The sequence below is a fragment of the Danio rerio genome, chromosome 14, assembly GCF_052040795.2.
Source record: "Danio rerio strain M-AB ecotype USA chromosome 14, GRCz13ab, whole genome shotgun sequence".
NCBI classification, from domain to species: Eukaryota; Metazoa; Chordata; class Actinopteri; order Cypriniformes; family Danionidae; genus Danio; species Danio rerio.
In genome coordinates this window covers 27,293,205-27,315,561 of record NC_141034.1, presented here as the reverse complement: position 1 = coordinate 27,315,561, position 22,357 = coordinate 27,293,205, and the positions used below count along the sequence as shown (strand labels likewise).

Sequence of the window (22,357 nt, the reverse complement as noted above, 5' to 3'; positions counted from 1 at the left end):
ACAAACCATTTAAGCTCAAAACTAATCCTAATGAGTACTGTGAACTTAATCCATTTGAGTAAACAAAGCAATTTGAGCACAGTAAATGAAAATAGATTAAGACAACCCAAACCAACTGAGTACTGTAAAACACGATACATTTAGGCAACTTAAACCATTTAAAGGAAACGATTGCTACAAACCGTTTGAGTTAAAAAACTAATCTATCTAAGTACTGTGTACTTACTCCATTCAAGTTGAAGTAATGAGGTATTTAATGAACTCATTACCATCAACACTGAGCTCAAAACTTTTTTTCAAATGAGTAGAATAACCTTCAGTACATTTTGAGTTAACTACACTCATTTCATTTGATAAAGTTGATTGTTTGGTTTTACAGTGCAGTTCAGATAACTTTTAAGATAAAGTTGTGCCATGGCTATAAGAGTAATCTACTCTCTACATTGTACTTATATCAACTTAACTTTAAGTAGCTTGTATATTTATATAATCCTCTATCAACCTATGTTTTGTGAAGCATTAATGTTAAAAAAGTTTGTCTTTCCTACTGTAACTTAATACTATCTGTCCCATCTAATGGATTTTTTTTTTTCTAAAGACTGACCAAAAAAAAAAAGTTTATAAAAACAGAATATGAGATGGCAAAATATTATTAAAGCAGCCTATTGCTTTCTTTCCAATTTAGACAAGTTTTCGAGGGCACATGAATGCTGCCACTCAGTGGGCAGAAGTCCTTCCAGCTGATGATAAGTGCATTTCACATTTGACCCTTCCAATCATGCATCTTGAAATTGTCAATGCCATCACTCTCATAAAAAAGATTTTTGTAAGATGCCTTATTATCATGCAGCCTTTAGTTGTAGAAAACTTAAATTCTCATAGAAATGCAATAACCTTTCACAGGTCAGAATGCTTTGGCTTGTGTTTTTACACATATTAAGTCAATATCACACATTTTTAAACTACCGCAACTGTTCAATCACTTGAATTTCAGTTTGTTTATATAATGCCACAGTTTTTTCCATTGCTATTATTTTTTTAAACATTGCACAAATGTGAACTTTGGCATACAAAACAAATTCTGACATCCATACCAGTAAACCCGCATAATGGTAATTACATTCCGTTCAAATAATTTGGCCTTTGGTGCCACTTATTTGTGCCACAGGTCAATCCTGAAAATATTACGTTATTTTGATAATAGTTTAGCTTGGCAACAAAATGGAGCAGTGTTAAGAATCCATACCAGCGAACCTGCATAATCATAATTACACACTTTTCATTTAATTTGGCCTGTGGTGCCACTTATATGTGCCAAAGGTCAAACTGTTATTTAAACACTTGAATAACAGTTTGCCATTATTTTTTTTGTTTAAATGCCACGGAAACAAACTGTCTATTTAGGGAACATGTTTAGTGAACTCTAACCTGCAAATTTGTTTAACCTAAAGCTGCATGACCAATAGAAGAATGATATGTCACAGCCTGTCATCATAGTGTTACGGTAGATGTGTAAAGCGGTCACATAAACAGCCATTATGAGACATTTCTCTGACATATAAGGCCTTATTCTTGATAACACCATTTGACACAATATTATCTCTGAAGTAAATTTAAATAATAAAAATAATATCAAATATAAATATTATGATTAGCCTCACAGGCATTTCTGTGTAGAGTTTGCATGTTCTCCCTGTGCTCGCGTGGGTTTCCTCTGGGTGCTCCGGTTTCCCCCACAGTCCAAAGACATGCGCTATAGGTGAATTGAATAAAGTTAATTAGTCGAAGTGTGTGTGTGTGTGTGTGTGTATGTGTGTATTTGTGTGTGTGTGTGTGTGTGTGTGTGTGTGTGTGTGTGTGTGTGTGTGTGTGTGTGTGTGTGTGTGTGTGAATGAGTGTGTATAAATGTTTCCCAGTACTGAGTTGCAGATGGAAGGGCATCCGCTGCATAAAACATTGCTGGATAAATTGGCGATTCATTCAGCTGTGGCGACCCCTGATGAACAAATGGACTAAAAGCCGAAGGAGAATGAATGAATGAATGAATAAATGAATGAATGAATGAATGAATGAATGAATGAATGAATGAATGAATGTATCTGATCTTTACAGGAAAATGTTCTAATTTTCACAAACACAAGGGCCGAGTAATAACAAAGGTGATCCACATAATTAAATCAAACTGTTCAAAGTGGAGCTCAAACTGTAAGTAACCTCTAATTGAAAACTAAAAAATGGCAAGCATTGGTTTGACAAAGCAACAGGTTTCCCAGACTACATTTGTACAACCATGTTAAAATTGACAGTGATTATTGTTCCCATTATTATTGCAAGTTTTCTATGGCATTTCTGAAAGCTTCATACTTGTCACATACTAGTCACTTGTTTGTACTTCTGAGTTAACCTGGAATTTACTCAGAGATTCCAAAACATCTGAGTTCTAATCTAGAATTCAAGTCAACTGAACAAGTGCTTATGGCTTTTTAATCAGAGATGCTGAACGAGTTCTAAAGCTGAACAATCACAACTACTGTACTACTTTAGAGTTTATCAGATTAAAGCACTGATGGATTGTTGCTGTCTATTCGCTCTCTTGCATGAATAAATACCTTTAGATTAAAAAAATATTTTTCTGTGCATTAAATCCTCTTGCCCTTCTTATAAAGTGAATCACCAAATCACATCTGCCCATAAACTATTTTTCTAAGTCTTCTTTTATAAGAAAAGTAAACCATTTCTTGGTTCATTTTAAGTAAGTAACCACTGTCACAAATGCATTTTTCACTCCTTCAGAGCTGCCCTCCCCATTTTGTTTTTCATTTCACTTCTCATGAAAGCCCAGAGACTATCCATTATGTGCAATTTAAATGACCACTCCCTGCCCACCAAAAGAGCTACATGCGAGAAAGTTCATGGCTCTCACTGAGCAATAAGAAGCTTTTTTCCATCACACTTGAGGTTAGGATGAATAGATTTACTCAGACAACTGCCAGACGCCTTTCATAGTAAACAGGCAGAGTGAAAGAAAAGCGAAAAATGACTAATATATTAGTATCCTATCAATGCACACATACACACGCACAAATCACCCACCATTCATTGATGCACGCATTCAGTGTTGAAGCAAATCTCTGGGCTGATATTGAGTAAAAGATGACAATAGTTTCCATCCTTCTCAAAACGACAAAGTAGTATTCAGCATGCATTCATAAAAAGGCTCCTATCAAGGACAAAAGCGTCATCATAAATCATGTTAGAGTCTTTTTAAAAATAGCTTTGAATACAACATGTGCATGGATATTATGATATTTATAAACTACTGCATAACACTTTTCAAATAAGTTAGCATTAGTTAATACAATAGTTAACAATCTAAAAGACATATGCAATAAAACATTTAGTGTTGATGTATAAGCTTTTAACAGTAATGTTAACATACTGTAAACATGATCAAAAATATTTGTAAAGTTCATATATTTATGTTAAGAAGTTTATTAAAGACGCAAAGATTGAGAGCATTTCAATAAAGATATTCTTCTTACTCAGCCTCTGTTTTGTTTTGTTTTTGTCACTATACTCACTACACACATCAAGAGCGACTTGTTGTTTTTTTGGTCAGCTTGAACTATTATTGATCTTGCCAACACCTTCACAAGCGACAATTTGAGTCATGCTTTGTATTGCTGAAACTGACAACATGACTTACAGTCTTTATCCTGAACTCTAAAGCAGACTATTATATATATATATATATATATATATATATATATATATATATATATATATATATATATATATATATATATATATATATATATATATATATATATATATCCAGAATATTTTCCTAATGTATGTATATTCAATACATGTGAATTGGATTTTCACTTAGTGTGATTGATTGATGCATTTCATAGATATGGCAAGATGATGCAGGAACAGTAATCACACGCAGTAACACAAATATAGTTAATTGCAATGTCATTATAATCTCATTATAACGGGTGCATAACAGTTGTTTTAATCACCGGAGCTGTCGGCGACTGCGCTCTAATATCGCCTGAATGACGACGGCTGTGTCTCAATTTCAAACTGTGTGCTATGATACCCACCTAAACATTTTAAGGGCATTCAGAAATGTGCAACGTTATACTAATCAGAAATGTTGCACGCGCCGGTGCTGTATTTGTAGACAGCTCACTAGATATCAAGACATCCGAAATATTCACCGGCAAGATGAGTAACGTTATTTAAAGTACAGCGCGATGTAAATTCCGCTATTAAAGTCATTGGTGAGGAAAGCTCCATGTTCTCCGTGTGTAATGCTCTTTCTTATCAGAGTTTTCATTCATAACGTCCGTAGTTAACGGGCGGCTCCCCGTTCTGTATTATAGACCACATAAACGCGACTGACCACATCAAAATATCTCTATTATTCCACACAATTAAGTTGATCTGAAGAGAAAGCGTACCTGTATACTGCACGAGGAACATCGTCCGGGGGGTTCGGTTTAAAAAGACGTCGGATAAAGTCCCGTAGGTCTCTGCTAGTGAACGTTATTCCGCGCTAGGAGCTTGGCTGCTGGTGTCTGTGGGTCTGCTGCGCTTATAACTGCTTTAAAGTGAACAGAGCACAGCGAGGAGGGGAGAGAGAGAGAGAGAGAGAGAGAGAGAGAGAGAGAGAGAGAGAGAGAGAGAGAGAGAGAGAGAGAGAGAGAGAGAGAGAGAGGACTCAGTCACGCTTAACATAACGATTTCACTGTCCGCGACGCGAAAGAACTGTGGCACGATCTCTAAAAAGCGAACGACGTCTATCTCATGCGATTGACATATTGACGCCTGACTCATTTGAAAGCGGTCGACCGTTACTTCGAATAATGAGCGCGGGAAGCCCATTCATAAAATCAACCGTTTACAGTCAGTGATTGAAATAGGAGGTGAAACATGTAGCTATCTCTATTGAGGCAGTGTTTTTTAAACAGTTGTTTGTGTGTGGATTTAATGGTTATAATGGGAACTGAACTGGTTTTAATGAAAACTTTAATGTGCCCAGTGGGTCTGGTAATTTGTTGTAGTGTGTTGGCGGTTCATTCTCCAGCAGCGACACCTGATAAAAAGAAAATAAGCCAAAGGAAATTGAACAGGCCCTTTATATGTTAAAACCACTAAATTATGATAGAATATTTCCCAAAATACACTAAAAACCATTACAATAGAAAACTTTCCAGTTGCAGTAGGAATACACACTCTCAGTTTACAATTTTAACCATGGGTAATGCTAGCTTACATTTCACACATTCATTCATTCATTCATTCATTCATTCACCCATTGTTATAAAACACATGTCTAATGACACTGAGATATATGCAAATAGCCTGCAGGTGAGAGATATGCCAGAATTCTGTTTACTGGAGATTTAAAATGATCCAGGGTCACTTTTAATGATTATACGAAGCAATAGCTTACGGAAGTTAAGTTAAAACTATATTTAATTCACCAGTAGAGGGAGCAGAGCAACAGTTAAACCTAATGGCTAATTGCTATATATAATCCATAACAGGCTCTACTAAAACCCCAAGGCCTCTTAAATAATGCACAAGTACGGACCATTCACTGCAGTGGGCAAGGAAACTGCTTAACTAAATCAGCTGTGCTGTCAGAACAAACACATATTCAAACATCACAAAACATTTAATGAGATTTCAAAGGGATGTCATGACAGAATAAACTATTTTGGCTTAAGTGTTTAGATTTGGAATGGAAATTTAAAAAAGAAAAAAAAAAAGAAAAAAAGGAAACCATGAAGTAAAGTTGGCAGCCAGAATATAATAATACCTAAACAGTTTTTCGTCCATTTGATTTCCAATTTCTCAGAACAATTTGAGTGCAACAAGGTGTTACGAGCTGCGCATACTTTATGACTGCCAGCGCGTTGGGGGTCCAGGAGAGGTTAAATAATCCTTTGGCTTGCTGGAATCTCAGATGAAATTTAACACCTCCATGTTTACAGCTCAATTTCTCAGGCCTGAGCTGTACAGCATAGTCAGGCTTTCTTTTCGGAGTTAAGAACATTTAACAGATGTCTTAACACATTCAGCAGAAATTTACAGATCTACTGCACGTCGCGGTTAGGAGAGCAGCGGAGACCGGTGTTATGAACACAGCATTTGACATTACAACGGTCTCATAAAAGCGTGATAAGAGTGTGGGTGGAAACCGCGGCCTGCTGCAGCTGCTGTGTTTATCTTAAACCTGATGAACGCTGCAGACCAGCATTCTCAGGGGGAAGAAAGAATTAAGACTTTATATAATTTATACGCATTAGCATATTGAACCAAAGTCAAGAATGTAGACGGTCCAGTGTGAGGCGGCTATATCTACAGTAGATCAAGTGTGGTCTATTTATATCATTTGATGTTGGAAGTACATATAATTAGCTTGTTTTGGCACACCGCCACTGTGTACCCTCAAACAAAGTTGCCTTATTCCCTCAGTTTCATAGACGTCATGCTTTCTGGCAGTGGCTGTTCTCCTTTTTGAATTCTTTTGATGCGCATGGCTAAAAACATTGGCATATTCATTATGAACTGTTTATTTTGCCATTCTTAACAATTATCTCTGACTATTGAAAAGCCGAAGGGGATACAAACAGCTGTCAAGATGATTTTTCAGAGGTAAAATGAGCATTTTTATGTTTTGGGCCCTCGTTTTAAACAGTTTTCATGCAATTAAGGTAATAAATGTGGCATGGCGCTGTTTTAGTCGCGTAGAAATATTCCAAAGCTGCGCCTGAGTCATTTGTGCTGCGAGGCAATTACATATCACAACATCAAAGTGACACATTAAAAGCACTGGAAATGTGGACTTTGATATGTTACTATAATATGTTATTAAGCCTAAGTGAAAAACAATAGTTCTTTAAAGAGAATGGTTCACATAAGAGCTTTCTTGCATGTCACGGCTCTTATCTGTAAATTAGCGCAATAAAAGCAATCAAAGTGTGTCTGAGCAGTGCACTTTCCTTTCATTTACTCGAATGGAACAGACGGTTTCCCTCAAACTTCATCATATTTTAAACTGCAGCCAACAGGTACAATTATCACTGATAATTTGATAGTATTTGGCTGATTTAAAGTTCAGACTTTGGGAAAGATCTTACTGTGTTGCCTTGTTCCCATCTGCGGCTATCATTTATTTGGCGGTAATGGAGCTGTGGGTGTTTGACAGATGATTCACCTTTACAAAGGTGAGAGCTAGTTCTTTCCTCTCGCGGACGCCAGCGATGCCCCTGGCAGAAGAGGTTTGCCTTTGGCTGAAAAACAGGAAATACAGTTTCATGCATTTTCACTCAGAATATCCACAATAATGCGACTTGCTGTGTGACACAGACGTTTTTTTTTTTTTTTTGTGTTGGTCTTAAAAGCATGTTCTTTCATTACCCATTTCCTGTTAGTCACACATATGGTGTTCATGTTTTAATAATGTGAACATAATAAAAACAGGCCAAAGTTTCTCAAGGCGGCATCTAATGAATTTTCTCACCTCACAGAGAATGATTAAAAGCTGGTCTGTGCTCTTTTTTAATTCATGCCAAGCTGAGGGACTGATTCTACTCCCTTTTTCCTGATTTCAAACAACGATGTGCTTTCAGGAACTTGCTTATTTTATGAGCACTGGCAATTGAATACTGCATTAGGTGGAAGCAAATTACCGGTTCTAGTCAAGAATTATAAAACACATTTTCTTTTCAACCTTCGATATTCAGAAAAATATTAATCTTATTGGTTGAACAAAAATGAAGGCATGATTTTTTTTTTCTGTACATTATAGGATGTGAGAAATCACTGCAATGACGAAAAGAGAATCGCAAGCCACACACAATAACTACAATACCGATAGTATATAGAGTATATGAAGGGTGTTGCACCTAAATATGAACTCTGATGGCTTTGAGAATCAGTCAAAAAGAGAATTTCAAGTACATTCTGGCATAAAATGCAGGCATTGCTTAACTCAAACAGTTGAGCAAGGCACTTCCCTGGGATTGCATGAACTGATGCAATGCAAGCCACTTTGGATAAAAGTATCCACCAAATGCATAAATATAGATTGTGTGTGTGTGTGTGTGTGTGTGTGTGTGTGTGTGTGTGTGTGTGTGTGTGTGTGTGTGTGTGTGTGTGTGTGTGTGTGTGTGTGTGTGTGTGTGTGTGTGTGTGTGTGCGTGCATCTAATAAAATATCTAGTATGTCCTGTGAAGAAATGCATCACAATAACTACCACATTTCAGGTTATATTTTCTTTTAAATATCATATATTTATGTTAATTGTAAGGCATGTGTTATTAATACAACAATGCTCACTTGCATTTAAAACTGTACTTTAACCATATATTTGAGGTTCATCAAAGCTGTTTTAATCTAAACTAACAGATGCTTAGAGCAGTTGTTATTTCATTAACATAATGGATAGATTTCTTTTTTATATTGTTCTCACTTCTTATTTTTGGCCTGTTCGGCAGAACTAATAAACAGTAACAAGAGTTAAAGCTCATTTAGAGATGGAAGTTGAGATCTTATCTGATGCTCTTTAAAACAAATACTCTCTAGTAAAAAAAAGTGATATGCTTTATTCATACAAGGAGGATTTGTGTTTTTGTAAAATTGAGATATTAATTGTTAAAGCAAAAGACTTCGGGAAAAGTCTGGTCAAACAACACTAGTAAATATCTATAAAGTTACCTGAACAACGTTACCTGTAAATTCCAAAATGTGTTGTTCACGAAGGCAAGGAACGTTCTTTTTTTTCCCCCCAGAAAAGCCCCATTCACACATCCTTTCAAAAACACTGGTGAATTTAAACATTATTAACCTGAAATTACTTATAAACTACTGTGCTCATGTTTGTAAACATAAAAGGGGTCAGTGTTTTTTGTTGTTGATTTCATTTTTGGTTCAATAGTTCAAATGGTATCTAGTTGTTAAGTGGTGACGTATGAAAAACTGTTTCCGGGTCTAAGCCTCTACTCTTAAATTGAGAACATATTCGTTTTGACCACTTTTTTGTCATATCACACATTAAAGTCAATTTTTAAGTAAACAACAGTCTCTGATTTCTTTCAGCATATACACACAGCAGAATTAAAGCAGTTTAATAGTAATATTACAACGGCTGATTCCAGAAAGAAGAGAAAACAAACGTTCCAGTATTTAAAAAAAGGTTCTGTTCACACATAATCTCATTACGGCGATTTACTAGCAAATTTCTGGAAAAGTCTGTATGTGTGAAAAGGGCTCTTGTCAACATGATAACTTCCTGTGTACTAGACAAATAAAAGTGGCCACATTAGAAAGCTAAAATTAAGTACTCTTTAAAAGACGAACCGAAACACCAGCAGGAATTCTCACTCTATATCATTTAAGGAGTTCAGGACAAAGTGTTCCAGTTTACCAGTCTGGTCTCCGAGAGCTGTAGAAGTCTTGTGCTGAGACTCTGTTAAAATACTTTTAATGGCTTTTGGGTTTGTATTTTGGCAGGGAGAGAGGTGGAATTGCAGCCATTTGGTCTTTTGGTTACTTAGATTTTAGCTCATATTTCAAAAGCAAATTAAAAGACAGAATCAGATGTTGTTTTTGTGCACCTTAATAAATGAAATCACTGGAAAAAGACTTTAATGCCAAGGCACAGAAGTACTAAATTAATTGCAGGCCTTCATTCACAGAATACCAAAAGCAAAAACGGCAATTTTGTGGTTGTCTTGCATGTGTCAAGTAAAAAGACAGTCAAATGGGACCTCCGGCTTTTTTAGAGTGACTGATTAGGGCATTCAGCAGCAGGAGAGTCCCTCATCTCACGGCCAACATGAGCCCTGCAACTTCTCACGCAAAACCAATTAACTAGGTGTAAAGTTGAACTCTCTAGCCTCTGGCATCTCCATTATTTAAGTCTAAGGCAATAGCAAAATGGCCATTTAAAATAAAGGGCAACAGAGAGTAGTAGGAGAGGGAGGCTGTGCTATATGTGCATTGGGCTTACAGTCAATCTCACTGAATTTGTAATATATTAGTGTGAAAAAGCGTAAAGTTCTTTTAAAGTTGCCTGATCCATTCGTACCTGCAGTGAGGTGGAACAGTGTGAATTACTCCAAGCAGGATCCAATTTCACTTTCTTGGATTTTCCTGAAAATAATATGTTGTGCAATTGTAATGAAAGTGTCCTCTTTTACTTGAAAAATGACAACAAGAACTGTTCAAGTGCTAATTCAGTCAACTGCGGTGAAAACCTGAATTTTTAAAAGAAGAGCTCTGTCATCATTTACTCATTCTCCACTTGTTCCAAACCGCATGTGAATTCAAACCTCACAGAGTCTTTCTTCAGCTGAATACAAAAGATGATATTTTGAAGAATGTTGGAAACTGGCAGCCATTAGCTATGTTTCTATATACCTATTTCATGTGCATGTTGGAAATGCGCATAAAAAAGATTGATGTAAACACCAAGATGCAAATAATTGTTAAAAATGTGCATAAAATTGTGCATAACTGAGTAGGATAAACTTTTTTATTCAATAAGAATATTTGCGCATAAGCTACGACAGAAACACTTTTATTGAACAAATTCCAGTGTGTGCATTTAAAAAAGTGATGATAGAAAAATGTGATGATAGAAATGTGTGTAAATGGATAAACCAGCAGGCTGAGCACATTGTAAAACATCTAAAATGTTGTTTCGGTCATTCTAAAACACCTTAACCATTTCAGTATAAGTGTTTTTATAGTCACCTCCAGAACTGTCAAGACTCTGCATCCCATGCCTTTAAACTGCACCACATGTTCATTGCACATTTGTGTGACCCACAATTTGTCTTTTGTGTTGGTAAAGTAGGCTTATACATAAATATAACAAAAAATACAAATATTCATTCATTCATTCATTCATTTTCTGCCGCTTTTCCGGGGCTGGGTCGGGGGGGCAGCAATTTAAAGAGAGAACTCCAGACTTCCCTCTCCCCAGACAGCTCCTCCAGGGGGATCCCGAGGCATGCCCAGGTAAACAGAGAGACATAGTCCCTCCAGCGTGTCCTGGGTCTTCCCCGAGGTCTCCTGGTGGGAAATGCCTTAAACATTCCCCTAGGTAGGCGTCTAGAAGGCATCCGAAACAGATGCCCGAGCCACCTCAGCTGACTTTTTTCAATGTGGAGGAACAGTGCCCCTACTCCGAGCTCCTCTTGGGAGACAGAGATCCTCACCCTGCCTATCAGAGTGCGCCCTGCCACCCTGCAAAGAAAACTCATTTTGGCCACTTGTATATGAGATCTTGTCCTTTCAGTCATGACTCAAAGCTCACAACCACAGGTGAGAGTAGGAACGTAGAATGATCAGTAAATCGAGAGCTTTGCCTTTCGGCTCAGCTCCTTCTTTACCACAACAGGCCGATACATCAACCGCATTACTGCTGCTGCTGCACCAATCATTTTTACAGTGGAATGATCCGCCAACTTATCCGGCATATGCCCTTCCAGCTGTAACCCATCTTTGGGAAACATCCATACACACTCATTCACACTCATACACTACAGACAATTTAGCCTACCCAATTCACCTGTACCGCATGTCTGTAGTCGAAACCAGAGCACCCGGAAGAAACCTACGTGAATGCAGGAAGAACATGCAAACTCCACACAGAAACGCCAACTGACCCAGCTGATGCTCGAACCAGCAACCTTCTTACCGTGAGGCGAAATTACTACCTACTGTGCCACTGCGTCGCCCCTTTATTTTGTGTTCAACGGAAAAAGAAAAAAAAAATAATAATTGGAACAATTTGAGGGGTGAGTAAATTTCCATAACACAAAAAATTTAGTCAAAATAACGAGATTGAACAAGAAATGGCTGAGGAAGAAGAGAGAATGAATGTCTCAAATGAGCTTATAATCTGTTTCATCAGCATGAGCACCAGAGTTCAATTTATCCAAGCATGTGTGCTAATTACAAGCACAAGTATCCGAACCATGTCCACCTTCTGACAAGCTTACCAAATCTACATTTTGTAGAAAGATTATCAAAATAACTGTCACATTTGTTGCCACCTGCAGACTTTATACAAGCAGTCAAAAGATTTTGATATATTGATAGATTTTTATTTTGAAAAAAAAAAATAATAATTAAAAAAAAAAAGAAAAAAGAAAAAAAAAGAAACAGACATTACTCCAGTCTTCAATGTCACGATTCCTCAAAAAAAGAAAAATCTAACATAATCTTTGCTGGTCAAGAAACATCATTAATGTAAACATTAATGCTTGCAGTAATGCATACAGTTTGCTTGAGAATGTTGTGGAAAAAAAAAAAAAAACTAAAACTCTGAAATAGACTTCCTTTTTAGCACTTTTAAATATCACTTTTTAGCAGTGGTGGACAGTAACAGTAAGTATTTTTTTTCCATTATTGCATTTACAATAAGTACATATTAGAAGTATCTGTACTTCATAGTACTTTTATTTTAACAAATTTTTACTTCACTAAATTCCAGAACGAGTTATTGTACCTTTTATTTCACTACATTTCCTATAGAAAGCAGAGTAATAAATTAATCGAAGGAAAGAAAAAAACATCACCTGCTCTGACAAAAATAGTGGTGTTTAATTTATGAACAAGCTAAACTTATCAGTTAACCAATTAAATTGGCTCATAAATTGCCCAGGACAATTCATTTGTGAATTGAACTGACATTTATTCACAAGTCAACAGCTTATTGATTCAAATGATCTGTTTAGAGTAAGTCAATTTAGAGCGAGTCTCCAGTAAATAATTAACTGATTGAAATGATTCGTTTAGAGCGAGTCTAAAAGTAAATGATTAACTGCTTCAAATGATCCATGTAGAGTGAGTCTCTAGTAAACTATTAACTGATTCAAGTGATCTGTTCAGAGTGAGTCTTCAGTAAATGATTAACTGATTCAAGTCATTTGTTTAGACCGAGTTTTCAGTAAATGATTAACTGACTCAAATGATCCATTTAGAGTGAGTCTCCAGTAAACGATTAATTGATTCAAGTGATCTGTTCAAAGTGAGTCTCCAGTAAATGATGAAATGACTCAAATGATCCATTTAGAGTCTCTAGTAAATGATTAACTGATTCAAATGATCCATTTAGAGTGAGTCTCCAGTAAATGATTAACTGATTCAATTGATCTGTTTAAAATGAGTCTCCAGTAAATTAACTGATTCAAAAGATCCATTTAGAGTGAGTCTCCAGTAAACAATTAAATGATTCAAATGATTTGTTCAGAGTGAGTCTCCAGTAAATGATCAACTGATTGAAATGATCCATTTAGAGTGAGTCTCCAGTAAATTATTAACTGCTTCAAATTATCTGCTCAGAATGGATTTCCAGGATTCATTTAGAGTGATTCTCCAGAAAATTATTAACTGATTCAAATGATATGTTCAAAGTAAATTTTCAGTAAATGATTAACTGATTCAAATGATCCATTAAGAGTGAATCTCCAGTAAATGATAATCCAAGTCAAAAGATCCATTAAGAGTGAGTCTACAGTAAATAGTCAACAGATTCAAATGATCCCTTTAGTATGAGGCTCCATTAAATGAACAGCTAAATGAAATGATCTGTTCAGAGAGTCTCCAGAAAGACTCTTACTGTCTTACTGACCTTAAACCTTTGAGCCTTGGTATAATTCCAAATAAATACAGAATGACTGTCATTTCAAAAAAGCTTTCCAAATTAACCTACAATTTTCTTTTAAACTTAAAGCATATTTGTTTCATTCGCAATTTCAATTAGTGCAATTTGAAGGGTAATGGAAATGTGCATAGTACCATTCACAATGAACAGAATGAAATCAGTTTAACTATAGTATCAGCTGGACAAATACAGATGCAACAGTTATACACTGAATTTGTCTGCTCTGCTCCATACAGCAGAAAAACAGCACACTGCAAAAGTCAGACTTCGCTCAAGTTTTACCAAGACAGACTTCACTTATTTATTCATTTATTTTGTTACAAGGCCATGGCAGAGGTGGTGCACACAGATTCTGTGCATCAATATCTTGTCTTGTAAAATGCATTCACTACTGTCATTCTCACAGAGTACACTGATAACAAATTCAAAAGTGAAAGTAAAATGTCAGCGGGTGAAAATATCCTCAATGCGACATTCCTGCTCTTAATAACAGAAGAAACAGAACAAACAAGTGGTAAGAAAAGTCATAAATAAAGAATCTAATCAATGTTTTTGCATTATTTTTGTATGTTTGTAAATCAATGCTTTATTGTTTGTGTCTTTGGCCTTTGTTAATGTTCCTTTTACGGACTTTGTGATAAAAGAGAGGAAAATGTGGTGTACAAGTTAAGAACAGAGATTGACTTTTTTTTTAAAGCTAATTCTGTTTCACAGCTAAACGTGTTCTTGTTTCTCATGCAATCAAATTGTATTACATATTGCAAGATATGCCAAAAAGGTTTTCAGCAAGAAAAAGTGTACACTAGAAGTTGCATAAATGTGGAATATTGTAGAGGGGGTAAAATGAAAATTATACACAAAAATAAAGATAGGCTGTTCAAATAACTTGACTTTATTTTTAATTTAAAAAAAGAAAAAATGTGTTCTGAAAAAGAGTTTTTCCTCCCCATGGTCTATTGAAATTCTTGATTTTGATTGAATGGAAGTTGTGCAATATAATAATTTTCTGCAAAAGTAGTTCCAGTCAGTTTTGATCACAGTTTGAAATAAATGCACTACCCTCAAACAAATTATAGTAATTATAGTAATTATACTATATGTTGTAATTATAGAAAATCACTGACAATTGCCGAAGCCTTCACTTCCCTGTTTAATCTTGAGGACACCAACAAATATGACCAGGGATATAAAGGGAATACATTAAATCACAAACATGTACATAAACATTTGCAAGCTAATGAATGTTACTAAGCCAAATGCTTCAGAACTTATTGGGCGATGCTTCACAGTGCAGATGGAGAAAAGCAACCAAAGAGTTTTTGAAGATGAAGAAGTGGAATGTTATGCAATGGCCAAGTCAATTACCTGATCTGAATCCAATTAAGCATGCATTTCACTTGAAGAAGACAAAACTGAATAGAAAAAGCCGGAAGAACAAGCAGGAACTGAAGACAGTAGCTTTAGAGACCTGGCAGAGCACCACGAGGTATGAAAACCAGCGTCTGGTGATGTCTATGCGCTCCAGAAATCAGGCTGTTACTGATTACAAAGGATTTGCAACCAATTATTAAAAAGTGAAAGTTTGATTTATGATTACTATTTTGTCCAATTACTTTTGGACCCTTAACAAGTGGGAGGCACATATGCAAGCCATTGTAATTCCTACACCGTTCACCTGATTTGGAGGTAAATACCCTCAAATTAAAGCTGACAGTCTGGAATTAAATCACAACTTGTTAGCTGTTATAAATATTCAACATGTTTAAGCTATTGAGACAGATGAGTCTCAAAAATAATACATTTATGAAATAAAACACATACATGCAAAGCATAATTCACATTTACAAAATACAATTTGTAAATTCAAACTAAATTCACAAATACAACACACAAGTTATAAAATAACAAGTAAAAACCATAAATATTTTTATCCAATGAATTAGATTTCTGTATTTTTGAATTGTGCTTTGAATTTCCATATTGGATTTGGGCATTTTTTAAATCGTGTTTTAAATCTACGAATTGGATTTGTGTATTAATAAAATGTGTTTTGAATTTACGAATTGGATTTGTGTATTTTAATCGTGTTTTAAATTAACAAAGTGTATTTGTGTACTTATGAATCGTGTTTTGAATTTACGAATTGGATTTGTGTACTTATGAATCGTGTTTTGAGTTTACGAATTGGATTTGTTAACTTATGAATTGGATTTGTGTATTTATGAATCGTATATTGAATTTACAACGTGGATTTGTGTATTTATGAATAGTGTTTTGAATTTAGGAATTGGATTTGTGTATTAATGAATTGTGTTTTGAATTTACAAATTAGATTTGTTTATTTATAAATTGTATTTTGAATTTACAAACTGGATTTGTGTATTTGAATCGTGTTTTGAATTTATGAAGTGGATTTGTGTATTTATGAATTGTGTTTGAGTTTACGAATTGGCTTTGTGTACTTATGAATTGGATTTGTTATTTTATGATTCGTGTTGTTTCGAATTTACGAATAGGATTTGTGTATTTATGTAATTTGTATTTTGAATTTACGAATTGTATTTGTGTATTTGAATTATGCTTTTAATTTTTGAAGTGGATTTGTGTATTTATGAATCCTATTTTGAATTTACGAATTGGATTTGTGCACAAACGAATTGTGTTTGAACTTGCAAACTTTAATTTTGTAAATGCGAGCTGTGTTGTGGATGTATGAATTAAATTTTGTAAATGTATTATTTTCAAGACTGATGTGGCTCCATATTAAACTACTACTGTAATTTGTGTGCAGATACAACTGGTATTTACGGCTGGCATGATCTCATGAGCAAGCACTAAAACACATTCCTGGATTGGCTGTTTTTGATTGTGGAAAAGAGGAAGCCATCAGTCAACATGTTGCCCTGCGCTGGCCAAGATAAGGGGAATGTGAAAGAAAAAGCTCCTGTGCAAATAAGACAAAATAACCCTAATACAGCTGCAGCAGGACTGTGCAATGTAAAGCGGTCACGTCACCTGTGGGAAGGGCAGAGCTATGTGATAGTCCGGACATCTGCCTCCAGATTCAACATGAGCCAGCCAAGCAACCAGCACAGCCCACACAGAGACTAATAAGGAAGTACGCACTCATATTCCACATGCATTCAAGAAATTAAAGCCTTTCCTTCACTCACAGGTCTTGGATTAGGGCTGCACAATATATTTCAGCATAGATATTGCAATGTATGCATTCGTAATAGTCACATCGCTGTATGTGCAATGTTGTGTTGGTATTATTGTTGTCCAGAAGCCACAGTTTAGAATACATGACATTTTTGGAGTCACTGCAAAGTGTAACGATAATAAATTAAAAATAAATTAAGATCGCACTTTATTTTGATGGTTCGTTTGTTGAACTTAAGTTACATTGCATCTTCATGCAACTAATTCTCATTAGATTATAAGTAGAATGTTAGGTTGGGGTTATGGTTAATGTAAGTTGACTTGCAAAGTTTCTTATTGTGAGTTAAATGTCTGTTGAATGTCTGTATGAACGGATATTAAGCAGAGAGTCTAGTAACAGTCAAATGGACCATCAAAATAAAGGGCTCTATTTTGACGGTCCATGCGCAAAGCGCAAAGCGCAGGCCGCAAATGCTTTCAGGGCGTGTCAGGATGCGTTTTTGCTAATTTAAGGACGGGAAATCTGCCTTGCGCTTTGGCGCATGGTCTAAAAGGGTTGAGTTTATTTTCTTAATGAGTTATAGGTGTGTTTTAAGAATAAACCAATTAGAGTCTCATCTCCCATTCCCTTTAAGAGTCAGCTGCGTCGCGCCAAGAGCGCATTCGCTATTTACAGGACGCAAAGTAAGTCTAAGTGGAAAAAATGAGCATTTCACAAGCAAACAGTTAACAGTTTTTTAACAGAAAACTGTTAAACAGAGCATCTACTGCGTGAGAATGAGAGATAATGGATCACTTTCACTTTCGCTCTTGGATAGGGAAACCTTTACGCACAGACATCAATTAGTCTATAAATAAATACTTTTGTTTGTTAAGCGCAAATATCCGTTTCAAAACTATTTCTAAATTCAGTTCTAATTTCCAGCAAACGAATAAATGAATAATAATAGCAAAATGTGCTCAAAAACTTGAGTTATATCCTAAAACACATGCTGTGCCCCATTTGGTCTAAAACCTGACAGGTGGGCAAATCTAAGCTTGTTTTTAATAAAACAAATATTCATATGGATATAATAAATAATACTGCTAATAATAATAACATTATACAAAAGCAATTGTTATGAATGAACTGAAAAAGCCTCCCAAGATGAAGACATAAAAGCAGTGGTTTTTCATATTTATGTAGGCTAGAAAATAATATGTTTTGTAATATTTAAATCCTTTATATTTATATCCTATATCTATTCTTATTATATCCTATATATATCCTTAATATTTAAATTTTTCATATGTAAAGATATTAGCATATTGCTCTCTTGTGCGTATTAAACAGTGTGTAAGCGAGGCGAGGCGCCGGAGTTTAGACCGGGTTTGTTTTGGTCTAATGAAAAATCTATTATAGTTTCTCACAATAGCAAAGCGCCAGCGGTCCGCCGCAGAACGCCTTCCTTTTTAGACCAGAACGCCTATGGGCGCACAAATGAGCTCAAAACGACTCTTGCGCCAAGCTTAAACTACCAAAAGACTACTGCGTCACGCCTTCCGCCACACTGCGCCGGGCGTATGATAGGGCCCAAAGTGTTACTTAAATTAATTAAGGCCTACGACTGTTTGAGCATTACAGGAGAGATTAAAGCATTTAGGAACAAGAAATTGTATTGTTTGCAACTTTGATAAATATAAATTTGATATAATTATTAATATGATGAAGACTATACAGTGTTGATTTACATTTGTTTATTGCAAGTTTTGTAACTAAATGCAAAATTAAAAGTACTCTATCTCGTTTGTTTCTTTGCTTTCTTTTGTTTACCAATTTATCAATGTGTGTTTAATATGTGTCTATTAAATTTTATGCAAATGATTCAATCCCCCTCCAGAGACACCCTAATCAATCTAAATTAATGAATTCTTTCCAAGTAGAGCTATTAAAGCCATCTGCTGAAATTGTATTTATATCGCAATAAATCCTGCAGAACAACAAAATATCGCAATATCAGAATTTTCCAATATCCTCCAGCTCTATCTTGGATCATTTCTCATGTCAGGATATGATCTGTAACATTCATTCTTCCAAATGTCAGAGAACAGAGTAAAGAGTTAAGACTTTTTTAATGTAGCACAAAACCTATTAAAACAACCTGGTTTAACAAACCCAAAGAAAGAAAAACCCATATATTAGTGAAAAAAATATAGTTCAAACAGGGTTTACACAGGAGATTGAACAGAATGTCCATCTGGCCACCTGGCATGTCATACATAAACCCTGATTTAGTGATTTATCCTCTTGAAATGCACTTGCCCTTCATTGGCATAAACATTTGGGCTATTTATACTTTCCAATATCAGACCAAACTCTATACTTCTCTCTTGGCTGGTGAAACGCATCTGAAGCAGTATCAGCCTCACCTTTCAGTTTAATCTCTCAGAACTTGATAAAGGGTTTTGGTGAGCTCAGAAATCTAAACTTCCTGTCATTTAGAAAGCGCAAACAAGAACTGAAAAGTGATTGAGGCCATCCAACAGACGTTTCCACCTGTTCGTGACAGAATAAATGCCAGCGAACTCGAAGAGAAACCTCTTATTATTGAGAAGCAGCCTCTCGTGGGGACACTGACAGCCTTATCAGGTGCGCAGCTGAGATCTTGCCAACGAATGCTTTTTTCGGCTGTGAGATCTACACTGTGACTCGGACTGTGAATGAGAAGCTTAAAAAATCTCTGATGGTACATCAAGCAGACAGAGCTTCCATCAGCAGAATGCATATCAACTCACCTACAGCTCGGCCAGATCTGTAGTCCTTGAACATCATGTGCTAACCAGACACTCAATCTCCCGCTGACAGCTCCCTGTAAAGAAAACAAAACAGACTTAGCTGGGCTTGGACATTAAGGAAGACTGGGATATCTTTAAGTAACAGCTCTGGGTCTCTAAGTAAGCAAGCACATAACAATAAAGAATTAAAAGAAAGAATAAAAAACAAAAAAACATCAAAAGATTTTCTACCAGCACCAGTAAATGTTTTAGAGAATGCAATCTAAACTGGAAAGAAATAAAATTCTAAAATGCACAACAGTTTAATATTGAAAGTTGCTTGAGGCCATTTGATTCAAGAACTAGCATAGAACAAAACGTACCTTTTTTTAAATTCAGCTGCCTATAATGAATGAGTTTATTAGCCAGGCATGAATATTTACTTTATATATTTACTTTGCTTGAAACTGCTTTTTGCATTTTCATTTAAAAATAGATTAGTGTCTCTAAAACAACAGCATTATCTTACTTATTTGTCTTCACACAGCGCAGTTCGCTGTGCCGCTTGTGGTATCATATACCAAGTAATTTCAAACTTGCAGCATCTGTCAAAAAGATTATTCTGTTCCACATATTTTCCACAATATGTGAAGCAACATGGTGTTTTGGAGCAACTTTAAATCAACCTAGAAAAGCATCTGGGATTGGATTTATGAAACATTCTGAAGAATAAAATGATTCCTAACTGTTTTGTTATTCATCATTTAACTTAACAATAAAGTTACAAATATGTTGTATTTTAAAAAACATTACTTAAAGGCTGCAAGTGTTGAATATAAGGTTTCTAATGTAGTTTATGTTTATTTGGTCATTTTAAATGTGCTTAAAGACAAACTGTAATGATCACTAGCAGTGTTGCCCTTGCAGGCAGCTGGAACTACAACTCCCATCGTGTCCTGCAGTCACACACCTGTTTTAGTTCATCTCTTGAATACACACACACAGCTGAAGCTCATCATGTCTGATTACATGGACCATCCTGTGCTGAGTCTGGTTTCCCTGTAGTGATCATTACCAAATGTTTCCCTTTTTAGTCTAGCCATGTTTTGGCCCTTGTTTGTTTATATGGTTCATGTTTGTTTTGCCGCCTTCCTCGACAACTCGCCTGTTATACTGCTCTTGTGGATTATCTTCATGCTACTGTCTGTCCTTGTTTGAACCATGCCTGCCTGACCATTCTAATAAAAGCTGCATTTTAATCCACCCCTTGTTGTAAGCAGCATTATTACACAAACTATGTATGACAACATAATTTTGTCCCTAAAATTTCAGTCTGAGAGTCATGTGATGTTGGCGGTGAGGATAGACGTGCTGTAGCTAGCTTCACTGAATAGCTACAATATTTACAGAAAATTCTTCATTAATTTCCCTTACTGATAGAATTATGACTTTATCAAGACATTGAAAAGTCAATATTGTTTATGGTGAAACACAATATAAATCATGACCAGATTGTACCATTGACGAAAATTGCTATCTCGAAACCCCAGACAAAATGGCGGAGGATGTGGAAGATGAAATATCCTTGCATACTTTGTGAAAGGAAATTAAGGGCAGCAAAAAAAAGAAATTGGTGAACAAATTGGCCAAATGGTCAGTGATATCCATATTAAACTGACCCATACCGAACCCACTATGTCAACATTATCCGAAGAGATGACTGAGATAGAAACAAGAGTAAGTGCCACAGAAGATGACATAAGAAACACTTGTTTAACAGTCTGCATGGACAAGGATATCTACTATCTAAAAGATAAAGTACAAGACTTAGAAAACAGAAGCAGGAGGTCTAACATATGCATTGTTATCCTGCTGGAAAAATCAGGAGATGATATGGTTTAGTTTCTGCAACGTTTCATCCCTGAACTCCTTGTCACCAAAACCTTCCCAGCTCCTCCGATAATTGAGAGCGCACATAACAGGAAATATCTCACCCAGCAGAACGACTCTAAGGGTAACCGTGGCTAAACTCCTGAATTTTAGAGACAAACAGAAAATCCTGCAAGTTGCAAGAGAACGAAAGGAGGTATGCTTTGAAAACCTGCATATCCACTTTTTTCCTGACTTCAGCGTGGAGCTGCAGAATGCATAGAAAGAATATGCAGAGGTCAAACAATCCTTGAGAGATTGGGAAATAGAGTATTCCTTTATATACCCTTCCAAACTGCAGCTCGTACATATGGGGAAAGCGAAGATTTTCTCCACTTGATTGGAAGTAAAAAAAAAAGTATTGACTCGATTAGCAATGACAAAGGACTCTCTACCTCCAAATGAGAGCCGACAATACTGATATTCGAATGGCTTTTAGTTTATAGAGCAAGGCTCACCATTCTCGTTCCTGGAGATCCGGTGCCCTGCAGGGTTTAGCTCCAACTTGCCTCAACACACCTGCCTGGGTGTTTCTAGTGTACCTAGAAAGACCTTGATTAGCTTGTTCAGGTATGTTTGATTAGGGATGGAGCTAAAATCTGCAGGACACTGGCCCTCCAGGAACAAATTTGGTGATCCCTGTTATAGAGTTTACGTTATTCAGTTTGGAAAAAAGTTTTGGAAACTTCTTCAGTCTCCCACCTTGTTAAAAAAATTGCAGTCTCAAATACATGGTTTGAAACTGCCTGTTTTATAAATCAGTCCTATCAACTTGTAGAATTTTCACATTATTAGCGTGCCACAGGAACATGG

The 22,357-nt window shown here is 35.9% G+C and overlaps 2 protein-coding genes across 19 annotated transcripts in view; both read right to left on the bottom strand.

Moving 5' to 3' along the window:
- atp7a (ATPase copper transporting alpha) overlaps window positions 1–22,357 on the bottom strand; it is an 813,718-nt gene that overhangs the window by 17,178 nt on the left and 774,183 nt on the right. The gene's annotated exons all lie outside the window — the stretch shown is intronic.
- enox2 (ecto-NOX disulfide-thiol exchanger 2) overlaps window positions 1–22,357 on the bottom strand; it is a 403,572-nt gene that overhangs the window by 287,806 nt on the left and 93,409 nt on the right. For 5 of the 17 annotated variants that reach the window (XR_015507399.1, XR_015507398.1, XR_015507395.1 and 2 more), the window contains one exon: window positions 19,637–19,710. Coding sequence is in view for 6 of the 17 variants with exons in the window: in XM_087281441.1 (XP_087137567.1) it covers window positions 19,637–19,673 (37 nt within the window). In the remaining 11 variants the exon portion in view is untranslated. Of the gene's footprint in view, window positions 1–3,093; window positions 3,221–4,472; window positions 4,592–7,160; window positions 7,314–19,591; window positions 19,711–22,357 lie in introns of those variants that run through there. The other 12 variants (XR_015507402.1, XR_015507401.1, XM_087281444.1 and 9 more) reach the window with 5 other exon arrangements.